Source organism: Tamandua tetradactyla, chromosome 8 (genome assembly GCF_023851605.1).
Source record: "Tamandua tetradactyla isolate mTamTet1 chromosome 8, mTamTet1.pri, whole genome shotgun sequence".
NCBI classification, from domain to species: domain Eukaryota; kingdom Metazoa; phylum Chordata; class Mammalia; order Pilosa; family Myrmecophagidae; genus Tamandua; species Tamandua tetradactyla.
Genome location: NC_135334.1, coordinates 72,699,899 through 72,722,712, shown reverse-complemented (window position 1 = coordinate 72,722,712; position 22,814 = coordinate 72,699,899). Strand labels below are relative to the sequence as shown.

General features: G+C 51.8%; 1 protein-coding gene across 1 annotated transcript in view; it reads left to right on the top strand.

The window, feature by feature from the left end:
- Positions 1-21,943, top strand: part of ARHGEF17 (Rho guanine nucleotide exchange factor 17) — a 67,352-nt gene extending 45,409 nt beyond the window's left edge. The window contains exons 3-21 of the mRNA XM_077113643.1: positions 5,174-5,356; positions 6,946-7,062; positions 7,281-7,373; positions 7,605-7,781; positions 8,074-8,124; positions 8,394-8,503; positions 8,605-8,690; positions 12,104-12,222; positions 12,469-12,682; positions 13,207-13,280; positions 13,863-14,062; positions 14,264-14,565; positions 15,092-15,341; positions 15,633-15,719; positions 16,043-16,110; positions 16,366-16,514; positions 17,339-17,513; positions 17,631-17,900; positions 18,800-21,943. Of these exons, the coding sequence (XP_076969758.1) occupies positions 5,174-5,356; positions 6,946-7,062; positions 7,281-7,373; positions 7,605-7,781; positions 8,074-8,124; positions 8,394-8,503; positions 8,605-8,690; positions 12,104-12,222; positions 12,469-12,682; positions 13,207-13,280; positions 13,863-14,062; positions 14,264-14,565; positions 15,092-15,341; positions 15,633-15,719; positions 16,043-16,110; positions 16,366-16,514; positions 17,339-17,513; positions 17,631-17,900; positions 18,800-18,993 (2,919 nt within the window). The 3' untranslated portion in view covers positions 18,994-21,943. The remainder of the gene's footprint in view (positions 1-5,173; positions 5,357-6,945; positions 7,063-7,280; positions 7,374-7,604; positions 7,782-8,073; positions 8,125-8,393; positions 8,504-8,604; positions 8,691-12,103; positions 12,223-12,468; positions 12,683-13,206; positions 13,281-13,862; positions 14,063-14,263; positions 14,566-15,091; positions 15,342-15,632; positions 15,720-16,042; positions 16,111-16,365; positions 16,515-17,338; positions 17,514-17,630; positions 17,901-18,799) is intronic.
- Positions 21,944-22,814: the final 871 nt, after the last annotated feature.

The window sequence follows — 22,814 nt, the reverse complement described above, 5'->3', positions numbered from 1 at the left end:
AAGTGATCAAGGTTACATAGCCAGGAGGAGCTGGGATTTGAACCCGGGACCTAAAGCCACACCTTTTCCTCAGTGCCACCCTCACCCTCTGAGTCTTCAGCCCTAAAATTCCCAGCTAACAAACCCCCCTTTCCCTAACCACCCTGACCCGCCCCCTGCCCCCAGCACTCCTGATCTCCTGTGCTCTCTGCCCTTCTCTTTCCTATGGGACTTATAGTCTAAAACATTATATATTTATTCATTTATGCTTCTCTCTTGCCTCTCTCCACTTAAATGTCAGCTCCACCAGCACAGGGAGTTCTGTGCGTCCACTGATATATCCCCCTTGCTTACAGGCCCTGGCACACGGCAGTTGCTCACTGAGTATTTGAGTGAATGCAGGTATTGGCTCAGAGCCAGTTCTGAAGCAGGTTCTCTGTTGCTTATTTTTCCCTCCTCCCACTGTGTGCCCTGCTTTTGTGGGGCCCAGGAGTTAGCTCCTGCCCCTTGGGGGACATCCATCTCTCTTGCAGAGAAGGAGCTGGCCCAGACTAGGGTAAGAGGTATAAGAGGGAGGCTGCCCGCCCGTGTCTGCACCCTCACAGACCGCCCTCATCTCAGACATTTAATTGTTTACTTATATCTCAATTCAGCAACTATCTGTTGAACACTGACTGGGTTCTGGGGCCATATTGGGAAACATGCTGAATTCAGGCCTGCCCTTATGGGACTGACAGTCTAGTGAGGGAGACAGGCATGAATGTAAGACTCGTGCTGATACATACACATCACAGCCGTGCCTTCCCCTGGAAGAGTCCTTACGGGCACTCCCACAGTCTGAAAGTGAAGGAAGGCTTCCCTAGGAAGGGAGGTTAGTTGTTAAAGCCGGCCTCAGGAGAAAGGCATTCTAGCTGCAAAACAGCCTCCATGGAAGGCTCATGGCACACGTTAAGGCCCCAGAGGCAGGTAGGGCCAGCTGGGGCAGAATTTGGGCAGGACCAAAGGGAGGATTTGGGGGTCTGTCCTGAGAGCAATAGGTCAAGTTACACATATAAGAAGACACCACCAGCTAATGAGTCTAGTGCAGCAGGCATTCTCACACTTCCTAAATCAGGGCCTCTTTCAATGGACATACAGATTTCCATGCCCACGTCCCAGCCAGAGGTTCTGAAGCAATATCCCCTGGCCTCTTCAGAATTTCCTACCAGGCAAGAGAATTCTATTGTGCTTCACTTTCTAAAGTTTTTTTTTTCTTTTCTTTTTGTTTTTACAAAACAATTCAGATTAAAATTTTTTAAATATGAATTTTATTACATATACCTTTTCTCTTTTGCTCATTCTGAAACATTAGGACATGTTATATGTCAGTACCTATACATTGTTTTCATTCTGTTGTTTTTCTTTTAACTTTTTTATTGTATATTATAATATATATATACAAAGCAAAGAAAGAAAAAAGCAATAGTTTCAAAGCACTCGTCAACAAGTAGTTACAAGACAGATCCCAGAGTTTGTCATGGGCTATCATACTGTCATTTCAGATGTTTCCTTCCAGCTTCTCCAGAATATAGGAGGCTAAAAGGAATAAATATTTTCTTATCATCACAATTGACTTTTTTTTGTGAAAAATAACATACAAAAAAGCAATAAATTTCACACACAGAGCACAACAATTAGTAGTAGAAAAGATTTCGAGTTTGGTGTGGGTTTCAATTCCACAATTTTAGGTTTTTACTTCTAGCTGCTCTAAGATACTGGAGACTAAAAAAATATCAGTTTAATGATTCGGTAATCATATTTGCTTGTTAAACCCTACCTTCTCTGTATAACTCCACCATCGCCTTTGCTCTTTCTATCCCACTCTTTAGGGGTATTTGGGCTATGCCCATTCTAACTTTTTCATGTTGGAAGGGGCTTTCAGTAATATTGGGTAGGAAAATGGAACTAGCTGATGTTCTGGAGAGGCTGGGCCCTCTAGGTTTCAGGACTTATCTGATTCAGGGACCCATCTGGAGGTTGTAGGTTTCTGGAAAGTTACCCTGGTGCATGGAACCTTTGTAGAATCTTATATATTGCCCTAGGTGTTCTTTAGAATTGGCTGGAATGGTTTTGGTTGGGGGTTGGCAAGTTAAGATATAGGTAGCAATGTCTAACTGAAGCTTACGTAAGAGTGACCTCCAGAGTAGCCTGTTCACTCTATTTGAGCTCTCTCTGCCACTGGTACTTTATTAGTTACCCTTCTTTTCCTCCTTTTGTTCAGGATGGAATTGTTGATTCCACTGTGCCAGGTCTGGACTCATCCCCGGGAGTCATCTCCCACGCCGCCAAGGAGACTTTCACCCCTGGATGGTCATGTCCCATGTAGGGGGGAGGGCAGTGGTTTCACTTGCAGATTTGGGCTTAGAGAGAGTGAGGCTACATCCAGGCAACAAAAGAGGTCCTCTGGAGGTGGACTCTTAGGCATACCTACAGGTAGGCCAAGCTTCTCCGCTACTTACATAAGCTTCACAAGAGTAAGCCTCAAGATTGAGGGCTTGGCCTATTGATTTGGGTATCACCAATGTTTGACAATATCAGGGAATTCCCTGATGGTAAAGTTTAATAGTTCCATATTTCTTTTTTCTCCCATCCCCCAAGGGCTTTTGCCAATACTTTCTGATTATCTCTTTAATATATTCTAGGATATATCCAGGCATTACAGCAAGCCACACGGGATTAAAGGCCCTCGTTCTTATTCTGGGCTCCCTGTGCTTCAACAGGGACACTTTGTTGCAAATGAGCTATCCAGACAGGCAGAGCCAGACCATGTGCCACAGAAAAGCTAGGTTCCAGCCAAAACAAACCCCTCGTCCCTTGGTCTCAAAGAATAGGTGTGGCTCTAAAACATGGACAATGTCTTCCTTACTCTTGTGTTCTGAATTACCTTAATCCTGACCTGATCAGCTTCATTCTTACCTCTAAGTACCAGGTTGTACATATATAAAACCGCCTCTCAAAATACAGAAATAATAATTACCACTCTGGAAAAAATGTGTCTGCTATAAGAGCTTACAGTCTAAGCCCCTATTTTCTTATAAGCATTTTCTAAAGGAGACCATACAATAATTGTTCTTTCGTTTCTGGTTTATTTTGCCTCACCTCCCACAGGTTCATTCACATCGTTGCATGCCTCACAACTCCGTTCCTTTTTTATAGCAGCACAATATTTGGTCATAAACACCACCATTGGCCAATCTATTCATTGCAACACTGCATGTACTTTTTCAAAGAACACTTCATTTTTTTGAAAGCCTCTCCTTGGCCTGTAGTTCCAGTTTGGGTCAGGAGAGGGCAGCCTTTTCCATTAAGAGCGTCAGTCATGGAGCATAGCTGCTCCTGCTCAGGAAATGACTAAATGCAGATGTGGGCTGAAAAATAGGAGCTTTAGTCACAGACCCACCAGCAGATCCATGGACTGTAAAAACAACCTTCAGATTGTGTTTTAGTTTCCTTGGCTGCTAAAACAAATACCATGCAATGGGTTGGCTTAAACAATGAGCATTTATGGCTCATGGTTTTGAGGCGAGGCAAGTCCAAATCAAGGCAGTGCTTCCTGAAGGCTGGTGTTCTGGAGCTGCCTGCTGGCCTTCCTGGGGCCTTAGTAACTTTTGCACATGGCGGCCTCTTCTGCCTCTCCCTTTTCTTTCGGAATCCTCTGTGGCTTTTCCCCTGCCTGAATTTCATTCTGCTTTTAAAGGACTCTAGTAATAGGATTAAGACGATTAAGATCCATCATGATTGAGATGGGTCACACCTTAACTGAAGTAGCCTCATCAAAAAGACTTAACTTACAGTGAGGCCACATCCCCCAGGAATACGTTAAGTTTAAGTGCCTGTTTTTCCAAACCACCACCCATAGTGTTGCCAGCATCTGCCAGTGATTTCTCATATGGTCTCCCAGTCCTCGCCCTGTTGTATTTTCTCCACAGCAGTTGTCACCTTCTAACTTGCCATTTGATTATCACATGTAATCAATTCTAAGATATACAGTCTTAACTTCAGCATCTCTGAAATCAGAATTCATTCCGTAATCGATGGCATGCCATAATTTAATTGACAGTGTTTTTTTTTATCTTTAGAGATAAGTAAAAATAGTGGTACATCTAAGATTTTATGAAATGCGGTTTTTTTTTTACTTGTTTCTTTCATATGCTTGTTTTGTTTGACTAGATTGTAATCTCTATCAGGGCAGGGAGTTTTGTCTTTCTTTTTTTTTTTCCATTCTTTTTTAAAATTATTAATTAAAGAAAAAAAGAAATTAACACAACATTTAGAAATCATTCCATTCTACATATGCAATCAGTAATTCTTAACATCATCACATAGATGCATGATCATCATTTCTTAGTACATTTGCATCGATTTAGGAGAAGAACTAGCAAAACAACAGAAAAAGATATAGAATGTTAATATAGAGAAAAAAATAAAAATAATAATAATAGTAAAAAAAAAAGAAACAAACAAACCAAAAAAAAAACCTGTAGCTCAGATGCAGCTTCATTCAGTGTTTTAACATGATTACTTTACAATTAGGTATTATTGTTCTGTCCATTTTTGAGTTTTTGTATCTAGTCCTGTTGCACAGTCTGTATCCCTTCAGCTCCAATTACCCATTATCTTACCCTGTTTCTAACTCCTGCTGGTCTCTGTTACCAATGACATATTCCAAGTTTGTTCTCGAATGTCGGTTCACATCAGTGGGACCATACACTATTTGTCCTTTAGTTTTAGTTTTGTCTTTCTTGTTCACTGTTGTCACCTAGTTCCTAGAACCATGCCTGCACATAATTAGTCCTCAGTACACATTTGCTGAATGAATTCGTGAGTGTGGGTCTCCCAGGGAGCCCCATTTTCTTGCTTTCCTTTCTGTGAGCACTGTTTATTCAGCATCCAGCAAACTTTTCTTGAGAACCTTCACCTCTCTATTGACCAGACCCTGGGCCAGGCAGTGAGAGGCGTGGGGAAAGGTCTGTCCCGAGACTCCTAGTCTAATGAGGGAGATTGGGAGATGGGGGCAGTGAGCTGCAGGCCCTGCAGGTGATTTCATGCGCGCTCACACAGGGCCCCGGCTGGAGGTGTTTGGCCACACCTGTGCAGGTGGGTCGGGGGTGCTCTCTCTTTGAGGGGCCCTGCACTGACCCTGTGAGCCCCCCAGGGCTATATGCAACCACTGAAGCAGCCAGAGAACTCCTTGCTGTGTGACCCGTCGCTGGTAGATGAGATCTTCGACCAAATCCCCGAGCTCCTGGAGCATCACGAGCAGTTCCTGGAGCAGGTGCGGCACTGCGTGCAGACCTGGCATGCCCAGCAGAAGGTGGGAGACCTGCTCATCCAGTCGGTGAGTGGCCCTGCTGCCCACTGCCGCCAGCCCCCATAAGCTCAGGCCCCTCCTAGAAGAGTTGGACCCTGCTAGCCTCTTCCTCCATCTCAGCTGGACACTGAACACTGCCCCTGGGTTGGCTTGACCCTGGACACTGCTCAAACCTCAGACCTTGGCTGGACTCCGTCATGGATCCCAACTCCTATCAGACCCTGACTCTGATCCTGGAACCAAGTCCAGTTGCTGGCACTGACCCCGACCCTTCCCCTGACTTCGTGCTAATGTTTGCCATACCTCGGCTGGATGTTGGTACTGACCCCAACCCCATATATTAACTTGAACCTAAATAACTGTATACAGACCCTGACCGCAGACTTGGACTTGTTGTTGGCACTGGCCTAGTGCTGACTAGCTCTTTTCTCCATCGGGGATTTTAATAATAAAAGCGCTTACATGCTAGGCATTATCTAAACACCCATAACCCAGGTTTTATAGTTGGTAAAACTGAGGCAAAGAGAGGTAAAGTAACGCAACCAAAGTCCCAGTTAGTAAGTCATGGAGGAACCAATCCTAGGAAACCTGGTTCCAGAGCACGTGCTCTCCCCATCCCTACTCCCCCTCACTACCAGGAAGACTTCTAGCTTGAAAGCTTTCCAAGGTTTGACGGTAATGGTTGAGACCTTTAAAAATGTATTGGTGTCAAGATGCTAAAGGAACTGCAAAATAAAACTAACAAACATTTCATTAAACGTCTATAAAACATAAAATACTAAATTTAAATTATTAAATTTAGTATGCATTTGTAAGTATTGAATTACATTTGGAAATTTTTAAGTCACGTTTGGTTATTTTGCCAGACTTCCCAAGGACCTTCCCAGGGAGCCCCGATCTCTTTGAAAAGGGAAGACTTTTCTCAGAGGATTAGGGGAGGCCAGAGGCCGCCGGGTATAGTCCCAGACACAGTCCTGGTTGCTCAGGGTCAGCATCCGTATTTAGATTCCTTCCTAGAGGAGGCAGAACTGGAGCTCTGCCCTGTTGTGGGGGGTGTGTGTGTGTGTGTGTGTGTGTGTGTGTGTGTGTGTGTGTGTGTGTGTGTGTGTGTGTGTGTGTGTGTGTGTGTGTGTGTGTGTGTGTGTGTGTGTGTGGTGATGGGGAGTTGGTGGGAAACAGCATTCCTGGTGGAGGGAATTAAATAAGCAGAGACTCAGCAGCTGGAATGGGGTCTGTGTCACTTAGAGGACAGTGAGGAGGGAGACCAGCCTGGCTGGTATTGAGATTGGAGACCAAAGGATGGAAACGCCCCTATTAGAAGTGAGAAGACCAGGTCTGAGCTCACAGGGCGTGTTTGGGCACACACAGTGATTGCACATACTAACATACACAGGTAAGATGTACACACATCTGCATGCACACGTGCCTAATCACAGTCACATGTATAACACATGCACATGGGAGACACGAGAAACAGGAGCATGTGCCGACCCCTTAGAGACTGTCCGTTCTGCTTGGTGGCAAAAGATGTCAGCTGTGAATCAGTGTAAACCAGGATAGGGTGGAGTGGAGTGAGTGACACCTTGAGAGTCCCCAACCTGCCTCTTCACCCACAGTTCTCTAAGGATGTCCTGGTAAACATCTATTCTGCCTATATTGATAACTTCCTCAACGCAAAGGATGCTGTGCGTGTGGCTAAGGAGGCGAGGCCTGCCTTCCTCAAGTTCCTGGAGGTACTGGGGGTGGGGGGGCAGGAGCATGGTGGTGCCCCTCACCCTTGGGCCAGCTTTGGGGACCCAAGATGCTCCCAGCCTGGGCACCATAGCCCTAACCAGTGGCTCAGCCCCTGCCCTCGGGCTGAGTGGGTGGGGCTCACTGGGGCTGGTCCCTGGATATACCCTTACATGTGATCCCTCGCATGGGTGCACATCTCCCTTGCTTCGGGTTTCAGCAAAGCATGCGTGAGAACAAGGAGAAGCAGGCGCTGTCTGACCTCATGATCAAGCCTGTGCAGCGAATCCCACGCTATGAGCTTCTGGTGAAGGTAGGTACGGGGCTGGGTGGGACGGTGGGCAAGGCCTGGAGGCATGGGAAGAAGCAGGGGGTTTTAAGGCCTGCCTGGTTGAGCCTGGCATCAGGGACCCCCGGGGTCAGGGAGGAGAGGAAGTCCTACCTATAATCTGCCCACAGGCCCTCCTGCTTCAGCAGTCAGTCTGGTGCAACAGGGCTGCCAGGGGCAACTAAACAAGCAGTCCTGTCCCCATTCCTGCCCCAGGACCTCCTGAAGCATACACCCGAGGACCACCCGGACTACCCACTCCTGCTGGATGCTCAGCGGAACATCAAGCAAGTGGCTGAACGCATCAACAAGGGCGTGCGGAGTGCTGAGGAGGCAGAGCGGCACGCCCGCGTGCTACAGGAGATCGAGGCTCACATCGAGGGCATGGAGGATGTGTGTGCCACCCTGCCTCACCACATCTGTGTCCACATCTGTGGTCACCTGTAACCATGTCCACGTCCACCCTGGTGTCTGCAGTGTGTCTGTATCCATGTTTGCCAGCATCTGTGATCACACAGCTCCTCCTGTCTGCTCTGATCACATGCCCTGTGGCCTGGCGGCATAGCATGGGAGGGTGGGCAGGATGTCGTTTCCATGGGGTGGGACCCATGGGTCACTGGAATCTGTGGAGGGGATGGGGCTTGATAACCAGCCTTCAAGACGCTTTATCTCTCCCACCCCACAGCTCCAGGCCCCTCTACGGCGGTTCCTGAGGCAGGAGATGGTCATTGAAGTGGTAAGAACTACCCTGTTGTCTGCCTACCTCTTCCCACCTCCATACTTTGTTCACACTTCTGCTCAAACCTGCTGCCCATGGGTTTCCCTGCCTCTTCCGCCCCAGTGGGAGTCCCAGGTGAAGTCCCAGCTGTGTCTCTGATGCTCTGAGCTGCTGTGGAGGTGCCCCACCACTCCCTGGGCCTTGGTGTCCCTTTGGGCTCCGTGGGCAGGGAGTGGGGACATCCAGTCTGATGTCCACCCAGTCTCAATCCTACCTCGGTCCCATAGAAGGCTGTTGGTGGCAAGAAGGACCGGTCCCTCTTCCTGTTCACGGACCTCATTGTCTGCACCACCCTGAAGCGGAAGTCGGGCTCCCTGCGGCGCAGCTCCATGAGCCTGTGAGTGGCCAGGGTGGGGCTGAGGCGACTTGGGTCGGGGGTGGTTGTCGCTCCCCAGGCCCTCCCCTGCCCTGGCCAGAGCACCCTGTGGCTCCCCACAGGTACACAGCCGCCAGTGTCATCGATACGGCCAGCAAGTACAAGCTACTGTGGAAGCTGCCGCTGGAAGACGCAGACATCATCAAAGGTAGGGCTGGCTCCGGCCTGCCTGTGGGTTCTGGGCAGCCAGCTCTGCTGGAGGACCAGGCTGGCAGGTGGGAGTGGCCCAGGGAGAGCAGACATAATCATAATTAGCCATTGATTCATTTGCACAAACTTATTTAAGTGCCTAATATTAGGTGATTCTACACTGCTCCAGTTCAGTGGTTTTGCACACAAGGAACAGAGCCTCACTCCAGTTAATATAGCAAAAGGGGTCGATTGGAAAGAGCCATACAGTTTGGGCCAGAGCCTGGTAGACCCAGGGCAGCCTCAAGAAGCCGCCCCTCTTCCTGTGCTTCTCTCACACTCACCCTCACTGTGCCTGTTTCTCCTCTCTGCTTCCTCATAAATCCAGCGGCCAGTTATCCCTCATGGCCTTTTCTGCATTATGACCTTTCTCCCTCAGCTCTCAGCCCTACCTGCTCCCATCACTCAGGATCTGCAGTTCACTATCGAGTTGGGTGGTTGGTGTGGGGCTGTGGTGTGGGCACACCTGAGGAGGCCGGGAGTTCAGGCAGACTCTGTCTGCAGGCTCACCTGGACAGCGCTCGCCGGGGGCCTGGTCTGCGGGCTCACCTGGGCAGCGCTCACTTGGGGCCTGGTCTGCGGGCTCACCTGGGCAGCGCTCACTTGGGGCCTGGTCTGCGGGCACACCTGAACAGCACTCACTTGGGGCCTGGTCTGCGGGCTCACCTGGGCAGCGCTCACTTGGGGCCTGGTCTGCGGGCTCACCTGGGCGGCGCTCACCGGGGGCCTGGTCTGCGGGCTCACCTGGGCAGCGCTCACTTGGGGCCTGGTCTGCGGGCACACCTGAACGGCGCTCACTTGGGGCCTGGTCTGCCGGCTCACCTGGGCGGCGCTCACTTGGGGCCTGGTCTGCCGGCTCACCTGGGCGGCGCTCACTTGGGGCCTGGTCTGCAGGCTCACCTGGGCGGTGCTCACTTGGGGCCTGGTCTGCGGGCACACCTGAACAGCGCTCACTTGGGGCCTGGTCTGCAGGCTCACCTGAACAGCGCTCACTTGGGGCCTGGTCTGCAGGCTCACCTGGGCGGTGCTCACCTGGGGCCTGGTCTGCGGGCTCACCTGGGGCGTGTGCCAGCCAGGCCTGCCCTGCGTGAGCCCCTGCGTAGGAATACAAGCTGATTATTGCTCCAGTTTCATTCCTTCTCACTGGAGGACAGGCCAGCCAGTAGAATGACCGCCTTTAGATCATACAGTCAGCTGTGGCCAGGAGGGGACGTGGTCTTATGGAATGAAACAAGGCTGCCCGGACAGTGAGGGTTGGGGTAGGTCAGCTTCTCTCAGCAGCCTTGGCTCTTCTCGAGCGTTCCACGGACCACGTGTGTGGCATGTACCTCCCTTCCGTCCCTACAACTCCAAAACCTCCTTGTCCAGCCGGTTCCCACATACACTGAAACTTCCTGCCCCTGCCCCTGAGGGCTATTTCAGGACCCATGGTCAGTTTTAGAGTCCGTTTCTCTTCTAGGTGGCCACCATCCAGGTCATCTTTCCTGCTGACGTTCTACAACTTGGGACCTAAATGGCAAATTTTTATCTGCCAGCAACACACCCTATAAACAAGATTGGAAGAAAACAGAAAAAAATATATATATCATTTAGGAGAAAGAAAAAAAAAAGAGCTTCTTTGCCCTTGATTTTAGACTGTGTGTGTCCTGGCCCAAGGGTGGGTGGACAGCCCCATTCATGGGTCCCCAGCCCAGAGTGTGCACGACCAGCCAGGCAGTGCAGAACAAGGCGGGGAGTTGGGGGAGTGCCAGGTTGACCTGGGGGGCCAGCTGCTTGGCAGTGGTCAGGTGTAAGAACAGAGAAATCCAGGACATGTGCTCCTTTGGGGAAAATGAGTCTGTTGGTCAGCAGATTTGCCTGCTGGAGGCTCTGCTGCTCAGCAGACACCCCCGTGGGAGGCAGCACCCCCACAGCAGCCCAGTGTGGGCTGGATCCTGCGTAACCTGCAGAGTCATCTGTTTTTTGATTTTTGTGCTCTGCCTGGGAGTTCTCCAAGGGCCTGGCACCCTGGGCTGTGTCCCTCCAAACCAGGCACAGTCCCCTGCCCCAAGGCCTGGGTTTGTCCGGTGTCACGCACCCACATGACCTTTGGAAGCTGTCTGCTAACCTTGCTACTGAGTACTTGGGATTTATAAGCTCTTCGTTTGTCAGGCCACTTCTCACACCCAGCTGCAAGTTGTGCAGTGATGTGAGGTGTGGCTAAGCCTACAGTCTTGACCTCATGCAGCTTATCCTAAGGAGGCCCCTGTCATGGCCCCCCAGGCCTTGTCCACCCTGAGCACGTGGTCAGGTCCCAGGGGATCCCAGGCTTTATGGATGGGTTTGCACCCATGTACCCTGAACTGCTGTGCTCTATATGGACAGCCCCACATCCTCCTCCACGCCTTTCTTGGTTGCAGCCCCACTCCTGGTATTAGATTCTGTTTGTTAAGCTTCTTTAGTTATAAGAAACAGAAATTTACTTAAAGAGACGTCATCTTAAGAAAAAGGGAGTTTATTGTCAGATTACAGGGACCGGAATTGGAACAGTATCAGGAACTGAAGGATCTTTTTAGGCCATGTACCCCATCTTTTCTTCATTCTTGTCTTAGAACATTTGCTTCATTCTCTTCTCTGTACCAGCTGCCCCCTCTCCTCATCCGTGGTTTCTGCCCCTCTTTATTCCTGGATTTCCTTTGGCCCCAGCCCTCTTGCTACAACTCAACTTTTAGCTTCAGCTTATACAACTGACCAGCCTGGCTTAAATTTCTGAGAAATCCTAGTTGGTCCAGTCTGTCTTTTCAGACCATCCCATTGGTTGTAGGCCTCAGACGGGACCCCATCATTTCCCTTAAGCCAGGGGATGCCCCGGGACAGTTGGTTTGGGAGGGTGTCATATGATACCAAGCATGCGGCCCCATCAGGAGGGCAATTTCCCTTTGCAGGGGCGAGAGCATGACATACATGGAGGCGTGTCCCACCGTGTACCACTCAGTACTTCATTTCATCTTTCTGGCCATCCTGGGAGGGAGGAGGTGTTCTTACGCAGGTTGCAGATGAGGAAACGGAGGCTGAGCTGTGAAGTGCCCTACCCACATTTGCACACTAGGAAAGGGCAGGCCCAGGGTTCAAACCCAGCCCTACCCAGCTCTGAATCCTGGAGTCTTCCTGTCGCTTCTGCTGCCGTGGTTGGGTTTCCACCTGGGGGTAGAGTGTTTGTGGTGGAAAGTTGGGGTGGGTGGCGTGCGGCAGGCGGGCAGGGGAAAGGGCCTGCAGGGCCCCGCCTGCCCCCGCCTGCCCCCGCCGCCCCCGCCTGCCCCCGCCTGCCCCCGCCTCCCTCCCTGACCCTTCTCTCTCTCTGTGTCCATCTGTTGCCTTCCTCTCCCCCACCAGGGGCCTCCCAAGCCACCAATCGGGAGAATATCCAGAAGGCTATCAGCCGCCTGGATGAGGACCTGACTACCCTGGGCCAAATGAGCAAGCTCTCGGAGAGCCTGAGCTTCCCCCACCAGGTCTGCACCCTCCTCCTGGGGCCTGGGGGCTGCTCCTGCCTGGTCATTCCCCGAGGGAGGGGCCCTGGCTCCATTCCCATGCGAGAGAGGAGGGAGCGCCATGCCCCGTCTGTGAGGGAAGGTCTGAGGGGGCAGATGGGACCCCATTTTCCGTCTGAGGGAAGGGGCGAATCCCCACACAGGTTCCCAGGGGCAGGAGCGGGCCGTGGCGAGGGGTTCAGCTCGGGGCTGGGCCTGTCCCGGCAGGGCCTGGACGACGCGCTGCGGGACCTGTCGGCCGCCGTGCACCGAGACCTGGCCGAGAAGCAGGCGCTGTGCTATGCGCTTTCCTTCCCCCCCACCAAGCTGGAGCTGTGCGCCACACGGCCCGAGGGCACCGACTCCTTCATCTTCGAGTTCCCGCACCCTGACGCCCGCCTGGGCTTCGAGCAGGCCTTTGATGAGGCCAAGAGGAAGCTGGGTGAGCGAGGGTCCTCCTGGGAAATGGGCAGTGCCTTACAGCTACACCAGGAGCCAGAAATTCCAGGACTGCAGTTTCCTATGCTCCAACCCCAGCCAGTACCGAGCCTTCTGCAGTGAAACACGTGTTTGAATAATAACTGTGACCTCCCCAGGGCCTCCTTTGCAGGCAGGGGATTCTATGAACAGGGTTAGTTTAGACCAGGGATCCCATCATGGGTGTAGATGGCTGAGACGTGGCCCCACACTCCCTTCCCCTCATCCCTGAGCAGGTGTGGGGCAGGGAAAGCTGCTGATCAGGGTCCCACTCCTCGTTATACAGATGGGAAATCTGAGGCCAGGGACAAGCTGGACATGCCCCACAACCACCTCATTCTAGCTGGGTCCAGGCCCCTCCCTAGAGAGCCCCTGAAGGACAGGGGAGCAAGGGAAATGGGTGAAGACAGGACTCAGGGGAGGTGGATGCTGAGCAGGGTCATTTCCCCCAGTCCGATCCCTTTGTCTGTTTATCCATCTCCACCACAGCATCCAGCAAAAGCTGTCTAGACCCTGAGTTCCTGAAGGCCATCCCCATCATGAAAACCCGTAGTGGCATGCAGGTGTGTCCGTGCACGGAGCTCACATGAGTTCACCTGTTCAAAGCCAGCACACTTTCATGTGTTTCTGTTTTGTGTACCACATTATATACGTGTCATAAACATTGCACTTGCTCCCTGTGTCTGACAGTACAGCTCTCCATACATGTATGTGGACACTGCATATGTGTAACATGTATATAGGTATGTTTCATGCATGTCTTCATGCATGTGAGTGAAGGCTATACATATGATGTGAAGTATCCAGTTTATGTGCTTGCATGAGTCTGTTACATTTGAACAGTGGTTATTGGTGTCGCATTTGTTATATGCATGTACCCAGTCATATTCAGTGTATGTGTATATATAATATGTACATTCATGTATGGGTGATGTTTGTATCACATTGTTATGAATATATTTGATACATAAAGTGCCATATGTGCTATGTGTTTGTGCACAAGTGTATGTGGGGTACTGGGAATCTAAAACACACCCATGCAGGCCTCTCCTCTCTGTTCTGCTGGGGTGGGGGCAGATAGAGCACAGGGGAGCCATAATCAGTTTCTCCATTTACCTTCCCTTGTCTGTTGGTGCTTCCCACAGTTCTCCTGTGCGGCCCCCACCCTGAGCAGCTGCCCCGAGCCCATGCCGGAGGTGTGGGTATGCAACAGCGACGGCTACGTGGGCCAGGTGTGCCTGCTGAGCCTGCGTGCCGAGCCAGATGTTGAGGCCTGCATTGCGGTCTGCTCGGCCCGTATCCTTTGCATTGGGGCCGTGCCTGGCCTGCAGCGCCACTGCCTCCGGTGAGACCTGGGTGGTGGGCAGTGGGGCCACAGGTTGGGTGCTCTGCACACCTAGGAGAGCCCTGTCCCTGACCCCCCGAGGGTGCTCCGATGAGAGGTGGGTGAGGTCCTGTGGGTGTGGTTGTGTCTATATGCGGGATCCTGTGATTTGGGCTGAGCCTTGGATCCCAGCAGCTCTCACCCCACCTGTTCACCTGGCAGGGAGCGGCCTCCATCACGGAGGAGCCCTCCAGAGACAGCACCAGAGCCTGCTGGGCCAGAGATGGATGCCGAGGCTGCCGCGGATGAGGAAACGGCTGCTCTGGCAGAGCCAGGGCCCCAGCCCTGCCTGCATATCTCCATTGCGGGCTCTGGCCTAGAGATGGGACCAGGCCCCACCGAGGGTGACCCCCGGCCTGAGCTGGTGCCCTTTGACAGTGACTCAGATGATGAGTCTTCACCCAGCCCGTCTGGGACCCTGCATAGCCAGGCCAGCCGGTCTACCATCTCTTCTAGCTTTGGCAGTGAGTACCCAACTTAGAGCCATCAGGCAGGGTGGACTTCCTGGAGAAAGGGGCAGAGTAACCAGTCCTGATGGTTGAGGAGGAATCAGCATAGGGAAAGACATGGTGTCAGGTCTCAGGATGGCATCCCACAGGGCACTGGGGGCCTGCAAGCTGCGCAGGAGCTATGACATTGCATGAATTGGGCCTGATATGGAAGACCCTGAAATGCCAAGTTAAGACAAATAAAGTACTGTGTCGAGTGGGTGGTGCCTCTGACCATGGTTTAGCAGCTGGGCTGGAGGAGATCAGGCTGGGACAGGAGCCTGTAGTGTTGAGCTGAGCAGGGTAACCAGGCCTGAACTGATGCAGAGGCCTGGGGGATGGGCAGTAATAGCTGCGAGAGGTTCTCAGCTTTGAGAGGGGTGTGACCAGAGGGGTGCATTAAGGGAGATTGAACTCTAGAAAGATACCAGCTGTCTGTCATGGGCCTGGGGAGGGAATGGGGAGCTGGAGGACTGGAGATAGAGATGCTTGTCTCCCTCAGATGAAGAGACCCCAAGCTCCAAGGAGGCTATGGCAGAGACGACCAGCTCAGAGGAGGAGCAGGAGCCTGGCTTCCTGCCTCTGTCTGGCTCTTTTGGGCCTGACGATCCCTGCAGCACAAGCCCTATGGATGGACGGGCCCTTCGCCGCTCCAGCCACGGCTCCTTCACCCGGGGCAGCCTTGAAGACCTACTGAGCATTGACCCTGAGGCCTACCAGAGCTCTGTGTGGCTAGGCACTGAGGATGGCTGGTAGGGGCAGGGGAGGGGTCGGGGTCGGGGATGGTACCAGAACCCTGAGGTCCCTGCTTTAGAAATCATATGGTTCCCTGAAGCAAAAGCAGGAGGGCTTTGGGTTAGAGCTCAGGAACAGTGCCAGGCAGGGATGCCAGGACAGGGTTTCTAAGGGAGGCAGTGGGATCTTAGTACCTTAGGCAGGCACGGGAATGGAGGAGATGCTAGTTGAGGCAGAGAGATGGAAGGAATGATTCCAGGATTGAAGTGCCAAGCGTTGTCACAAATGCACACATGTCTGATCCACAGTGTCCACGTGTACCAGTCCTCTGACAGCATCCGGGACCGCAGGAACAGCCTGAAGCTCCAGCACACAGCCTCCGTGACCTGCATCCTGTACGGCCCCAGAACGGCCCTTCCCAGCCAGACCCTTCCCAGCAACACAGGCACCTGGCTCCCCCTGCTCTGCTGGTCCCTCCTTTCTCTGGAGGATGGCGGCCAGAGGCGGGGTCCGAGGCTAGCTCGGCCTTGTAAACATTGTGACTCTGAGCAAAGTCACTACCTCCTCTCGGCCTCAGGCTCCTGCCACCTGGAGAACAAGGAAGCGGGAGGAGGGGTCTCTTGGGAGCCAGAGCCAGTCTATCTGTGATCCCCCTGGCCCAGGTGACTTGCTTTGGCCTCCCAAAATCCTTTCACTTCTCCCTCTTCTCCCTGTCCAGGTACCTGAATGACCAGGTGTTTGTGTCTTTGGCCAATGGAGAACTCGTGGTCTACCAAAGGGAAGCAGGTGAGTGACCCCCACTCGTATTCGCCAAACTTCTGGATCCCCTTGCTGGGGTCAGAGCTCTCTCCTGGGCAAGGCTTAGGGCACTGGGACTAGGAGGCTGGAGACATAGCTTTGGGCTCCTCACAGGCCCTGTCTTGGCCTTGGTGTCCTCATTTGTAAATTGGAGTGTTAACACCTTATTTCAGGGGAGGGTGAGACTGATATGCAACACTGGATTGAACTTGCTCTGTTTTCTTTACCTCACTCCCGCCCCAGGCCGTTTCTGGGATCCCCAGAACTTCAAGTCGGTGACCCTGGGTGCTCAGGGGAGCCCTGTCACCAAGATGCTGTCGGTGGGCGGGCGGCTGTGGTGTGGCTGCCAGAACCGAGTCCTTATTCTGAGTCCTGACACGCTGCAGCTGGAGGTAGTGGGGGGCAAGGGGACAGGATTGGTAACTTCGGGTGAGCCAGGCGCAAAAGAGAGGGAGATGAGGCCGTGGGGGCTATAAAAGGGCATCCAGCTGAGGGATCGGGGCCTTTCCCTGACCACTGCGTGACACTGGGCCAGTCCGGTCCTTCTCTGATCCTCATTTCTTCTCTGGCTGATGTAAACACCCATGTCTGTTAGGATGCTGGACTCATCCTCCTAACCCTGACCCCCATCTTTCAAATCAGGGTCTTTGGGGGGAGGGGACAAGGGTCCTTCCTGATGCTAACATGCCTTAGAATTAGACTCTGTACTCTAGTCCTGACTTCGTTTACATACATGTCAGACATTTCCAGCTGGCTCATATCCAGGAGTGACAGGTTCCCCTGATATTTCTCTCCCTTATTCCACAGTTGGCTATGCTGGAGTCCAGAGCCCTGGTTTCAGGCCTGAGCTCTGTGGCTGAATTGAGCAGGTTACTTTTCCCTTTAGGCTTCAACTTCCCCAGTCTGTCTAGGGAGAGGCCAATGGCTGGTCTTAAAAGCCCTTTAAACTCAGGAGTTCTCTGAACATTAAATCACTCAAACTTAGTGGGAAAAAGGCACCATCATTTTAATTCCTAAGGATTAAGTGGAGAGGCATCCAGGCCAGGGAGCAAGGACCAAGGCCGCCTTTACTGGATATCCAGGAGGGTGAGGTGGGAAGGCTTTCTGAAGAAGTTTGGTGGGAGTTACAAGGAGGGAGGCGGGATGGGCACAGTGAGGGAGGGTCCAGGGAAGGCAGGCCTGCCACTCATCCATCTGCTCTGTACCACCCCCACAGCACACATTTTTCGTGGGGCAGGATTCAAGCCGCAGCGTGGCTTGCATGGTGGATTCCAGCCTGGGCGTGTGGGTGACACTGAAAGGCAGTGCCCATGTGTGTCTCTACCACCCGGACACCTTCGAGCAGCTGGCAGAGGTTGATGTCACACCTCCCGTGCACAGGATGCTGGCAGGTACTGACCTCTGACTATCCCTGTACCCTCCCTTGGTGCGTTTCTGCCCCTGTCATCGAGGGGATGCTGAGCCAGGGTCAAGGTGCGGCCCCAGCTCTGGTCTGTCTCCTACCCCAGGCTCAGATGCCATCATCCGGCAGCACAAAGCGGCCTGTCTGCGGATCACGGCACTGCTGGTGTGTGAGGAGCTGCTGTGGGTCGGCACCAGTGCTGGTGTAGTGCTCACCATGCCCACCTCTCCCAGTACTGTCAGCTGCCCCCGGGCGCCCCTCAGCCCTGCTGGCCTAGGCCAGGGACACACCGGCCACGTCCGCTTCCTGGCTGCGGTCCAGCTGCCAGATGGCTTCAACCTGCTCTGCCCAACCCCACCACCTCCACCCGACGCAGGTGGGTCCCCACCCCCAGCCCCCAACCTGGGGATACTGCACTTTTCGTTTCGAACCCTTCACTCTGCTGTCAGAAGAGGTTTTAAGAGGAAGGAAAGTGTAATCCAGGGCTGGAAGTGGTATATATTACAGGGAGTAGACTATGGAGACCCCAGTATTGAATCTACTGGGGTACACTGTGTGCATGTGTGTGTGTGTAAAACACCACAGAAGACGGAGTGAACTAGAAGCTAAGAAGTAGAATATGGCACTAGAAGGGGTATATACAACAGGAAATAAGACAGGTGGTGAATAGGGCAGGAAGTGAAATCAGGAAGTGATGTGCAGAGCTGGAAATAGAAATAGCACCAGAAAACAGGACATAAAAAGGCAACGCAGACCAGAAGTGGACTGAAGAAGTAGAAAGTGAAACATGTTAGGAAAGGGTATACAACAAGAAGCTCACCATTAGTGAGGCCTTGCCTTAGAAGGACGGGAAAGCATATTCCCAAGAGGAAATTGGCTCGTGAGGGTCAGGAAACAGTAAAGCCCTGGCCAGGAGTTGACTGGATCCAGAGAAGGCTGAGGCTCCACAACTGGGGAAGAGCGGTTGGAAGGAGGAAGAGAATATAAAGAGGAAATTAAGTAGTAATCAAGAGCGATAGAAAGTTGTGTGTATGGGGAAGTTAGGTATTTCCTGATGAGAACGTACAGATGGGAGATAAGAAGTGGCCTGACTGCCAGGTAGTGGATATTTAATTCCAAAAACATTCTTGGCTATCCCGAAGTGGGATTCCCTACAGGAAGTGTGCGTGTTTTTCTTCCTTTCTTCTGGGGGTGGGGGGGGAGCTCAGGCGATGATGGGACAGTAAAGCCACCAGTTGCCTCTGGGATGATGGCTCTCCCTCTGCTGTCCCCCAGGTCCCGAGAAGCTGCCATCCCTGGAGCACCGGGACTCCCCTTGGCACCGAGGCCCTGCCTCAGCCAGGCCGAAAATGCTGGTTATCAGTGGCGGCGATGGCTATGAGGACTTCCGGCTCAGCAGTGGGGGCAGCAGCAGTGAGACTGTGGGCCGAGACGACAGCACAAACCACCTCCTCCTGTGGAGGGTCTGACCCTGTCCACTGTGGCCGAGGACTTGCCTGCCCACCTGCCCTCAGCCTGCTTGTCTCTTCCTAGCCCACACGCAGGTTTGACCAGGAGCATCTGAGCAGGGGCACACGTGCGCCTCTGGGCTACCTCCCATCGAGTGGAAGCATTCCTGTCAGGACACCCACTGGCCGGCTGGGCCAAGGCCTTCCGGACCCTCTGGCTGCTCCGGTGCTCCCAGGCATGCGGTGGGCGTGGTGGCGCGTGCAGGCTGCCCAGGACTGCTGCCCCTGGAGCTTCTACCAAAGACACGGCTGGGCCTGGACCCCATGGGGCTGGGGAGGGCCATGTGCAATATTTGGATGGTTTTCTGGGAGCAGCAGGAAGGCTGGGGGACGGAATCCCTTCCCATGTACAGTATTTATGTTCCTTTTTAGATGTGTACCTTCCCAAGCACTTATTTATGCAATGGCCTGGGGCAGGGGGTAATTTGATGAAATGACAGGAGGGGAAAAAAGACCTATTCCTGCCCTGGGGGGCCATCCTGGGACCCTAACCAAGCCTTCCTAGAGGTATCAATGCCCCCTCCATCAATTACATTCATACACACACTGCATGTTCAGGACACTAAAACCCTGCCCCTCAGCATACACCTTCCAAGGCCCCTTCCTGACTGGGCTGCCCTCTGTTACCCAGTGCCAAGGACAAGTCCCCTCAGTTATCCAGAACCAGATGGTGACTTTTGCAGGGCAGTGACTCCCATCTGGGGTCCTCCCCAGCTTGTGGCATTTTCTGAGCTTGTTGGCAGTGCCTTTAGCGGTTTCCTAATTTGGGAACACTGATGGAACCTTGAACATAGCTCTTGCCTGACCTTTCCAGGGAAGAGAAAAGACCCTCTCACTCTCCTTGCAGTTCTCCCCAGCCCCAGCCCCCTGCCTCCCTGCGTCTCATGCACTGGCACATATGGTCACCGTGGGGGGCAGACCTAGGAGTCCCCTCATACCACTGAATCCCTCTCTTCATATCCCTTTCTACCAGGGGTAGCCCCTTCAGGAAGGACCCCAAAGCTGGATGCGTTCTCTTTAACTGGCAGGGTCCCTCTTGAGGACAGCCTCTCCCTCACTCCCCAGACTGCAAGGTGCCAGCCTGACCCTCAGCCCCCTCGCTTCTCCAGCTACAACTCCAAAGCTCTCGTTTCAGATAGGGTTTCTTTTGTTCTGTTTGGTTTGGGTTTTGTTTGGGGTAGGTATTGAGATCTTAGATAATGTTTTTCTTGCTACCAAGCAGTCATGTATTAACTTTCCTTGGATGATGAAGTTTAAAGAGTCAATAAATAGAAACATCAAATGCTTGCTTCCCATTGGTGGCTGTGGCAGGCTTCTGCCAGCAACCTCAGGGCCCCAACACTGACTCACTTGGACAGAAGGGACCCTGAAGAGGGCTGGGATGGTGAGGCTGCCATTGATTTGCCGTGTTATCCCGGGCAGGTCACTGCCCTGTCTGGGCTGCAGTTTCCCCATCAGGAAAATAATGGGTTGTACGATGCTCTGTAATCAGGGCTGTGTGTTGCAACCCCTTACAGATGACACGTTTAAATGTAATCCATAATACACACATACACACGTGCATGCACAAACATTTTAATACACATTCCCAGGCTCCCCTCAAGAGCTTTCCAGTGTGTGGTCTGGGATGGGGACTTGGGAAGCTGAAGCTGACACGTGCTGAAAAGGACCAGGGACTTAGCTCCTTCCAGTTCTCCAGCAAAGCCTCATGGCTAGGGAATCCTGACAGAGACCAAGGGGAGTACAGGCTTTGGAGCAGGAGTAGATCCGAGTCCACCTGATTTCTGATTTAAAGAGGCGTGTCATTGAAAGAATGCAAAGGCCCAGCAACATGGGGCTTTTCCCTGAAGGGGAAAGAACCTTTTGCATTAACAGAACTCAAGAATAACTTGGCCAGATAGTAAAGGGAAGATAATGCCTCAGTCTGCTGAACATGTTTGAACATTTTCTAACCTAAATGATTAAGACCAAAAGAAAAAAAAAATTTTTTTTCAATTCCTAAAGGGGAGTGTAGGCACATGCTTTGCCAACTGGCGTACACATCTCTCAAGGGCCTTAATGCCACAGGACAGGCACGGAACACCTAGGAAGATCTGGAGTCTTACATTAAACACGGATATACTATTACCAAGTAAAAAGCAATGTTTACGTGGAATTTATGATGAAAGCATTAGGAGGAGCACAGGCTTCGAAGCTAAACAGATCTCATTTGAAGTCTTGTCTTGACTCAGCCACTAACAAGCTATGTGAGTTTGAATGAGTTGTGTCCCCTCTGGCCTTCATGTTCTCACCTGTAAAATGGGTCTGATAATCCCTTCCCCCACAGAATCATTCAGTGTGCACAGGTCTTTGACTTGCGAGGAAGAGATGCATGCATCCCCTGAAATAAAAGCGGCTTCCTAGGGAAAGCACAATGGCCTGGAAATTAGAGCTCCAGCCCAGGACCTCTGGCCTCCCTCCTCCAGTCTCCGACTCCTCCCTCACTGCCGGCCAGCTATTGCTCAACCTGGGAGACACCAGGCAGCTCTTCGGTTTTGGCATCTGATACCCAAACCTCAGTTTTCCCAACTCGAGTGTGTCAGTGCGAATGGGATTGGCCCAGCCCTCTGTCCCCTGGAAGGCCTCCTGGGGTCACTGCCTGTGACCCAGGCAGTGCTCTGAGCCAATCAGCCAGGGACAGGAGTGTTCCAGGGTGAAAGGGCGTTAGTCCCCAAGCCTGGGGGAGGCTCCTGGAACGCTTGAGTTCCTTTAAAGCAGTGCTTCTCAAGCTCGGCTACACATTAGAATCACCTGGGGGCCCAGGCCCCACCCCAGACCTATTGAATCAGGATTCTGAGCTGGGGGAGGGGAACAGATAATTTAAAATTTTTTTAATTGTGGAGAAATGCATATAACCAAACCCATTTTTTTTTGCCACACTGCCCCCCTTTTATTTAACCATTTTTTTTAATTTTTATTAATAAAACCAATCAACATACAATATGAACATTCTTTTTTCATCACATAGTTGTATATTCATCATTATGATCATTTCTTAGAACATTTGCATCAATTCAGAAAAAAAATAAAAAGAAAATAGAAAAAAAAATTCCAACATACCATACCCTTTACCCCTCCCATTTATCGATCACTAGCATTTCAATCTACTATATCTATTTTGACATTTGTTCCCCCTATTATTAATTTATTTTTTATCCATATGGTTTACTTATCTGTCCATAAGGTAGATAAAAGAAGCATCAGACACAAGGTTTTCACAATCACACAGTCACATTGTGAAAGCTATATCATTATACAATCATCTTCAAGAAACATGGCTACTGGAACACAGTTCTACATTTTCAGGCAGTTCCCTCCAGCGTCTCTGTTACGCTTTAACTAAAAAGGTGATACGTATTTAATGTGTAAGAATAACCTTCAGGATAACCTCTCAACTCTGTTTGGAATCTCTGGATACTCTACTTTGTCTCATTTCTCTCTTCCCCCTTTCCGTTGAGAAGGTTTTCTCAATCCCTTGATGCTGAGTCTCAGCTTATTCCAGGATTTCTGTCCCATGTTGCCAGGAAGGTCCACACCCCTGGGAGTCATGTCCCACTTGCAGCGGGGGAAGGCAGTGAGTTTGCTTGTCGTGTTGGCAGAAAGAGAAAGAGAGGGAGAGAGAGAGAGATATCACTCACTGATCACTTTGCACACACTTTTTTATTCACTGTTCAAATCCTTCTGGGACTTATGGAGGCATCACTCTGGACAAACCTACAAAATCTCATGTCCTACTCAAGGTT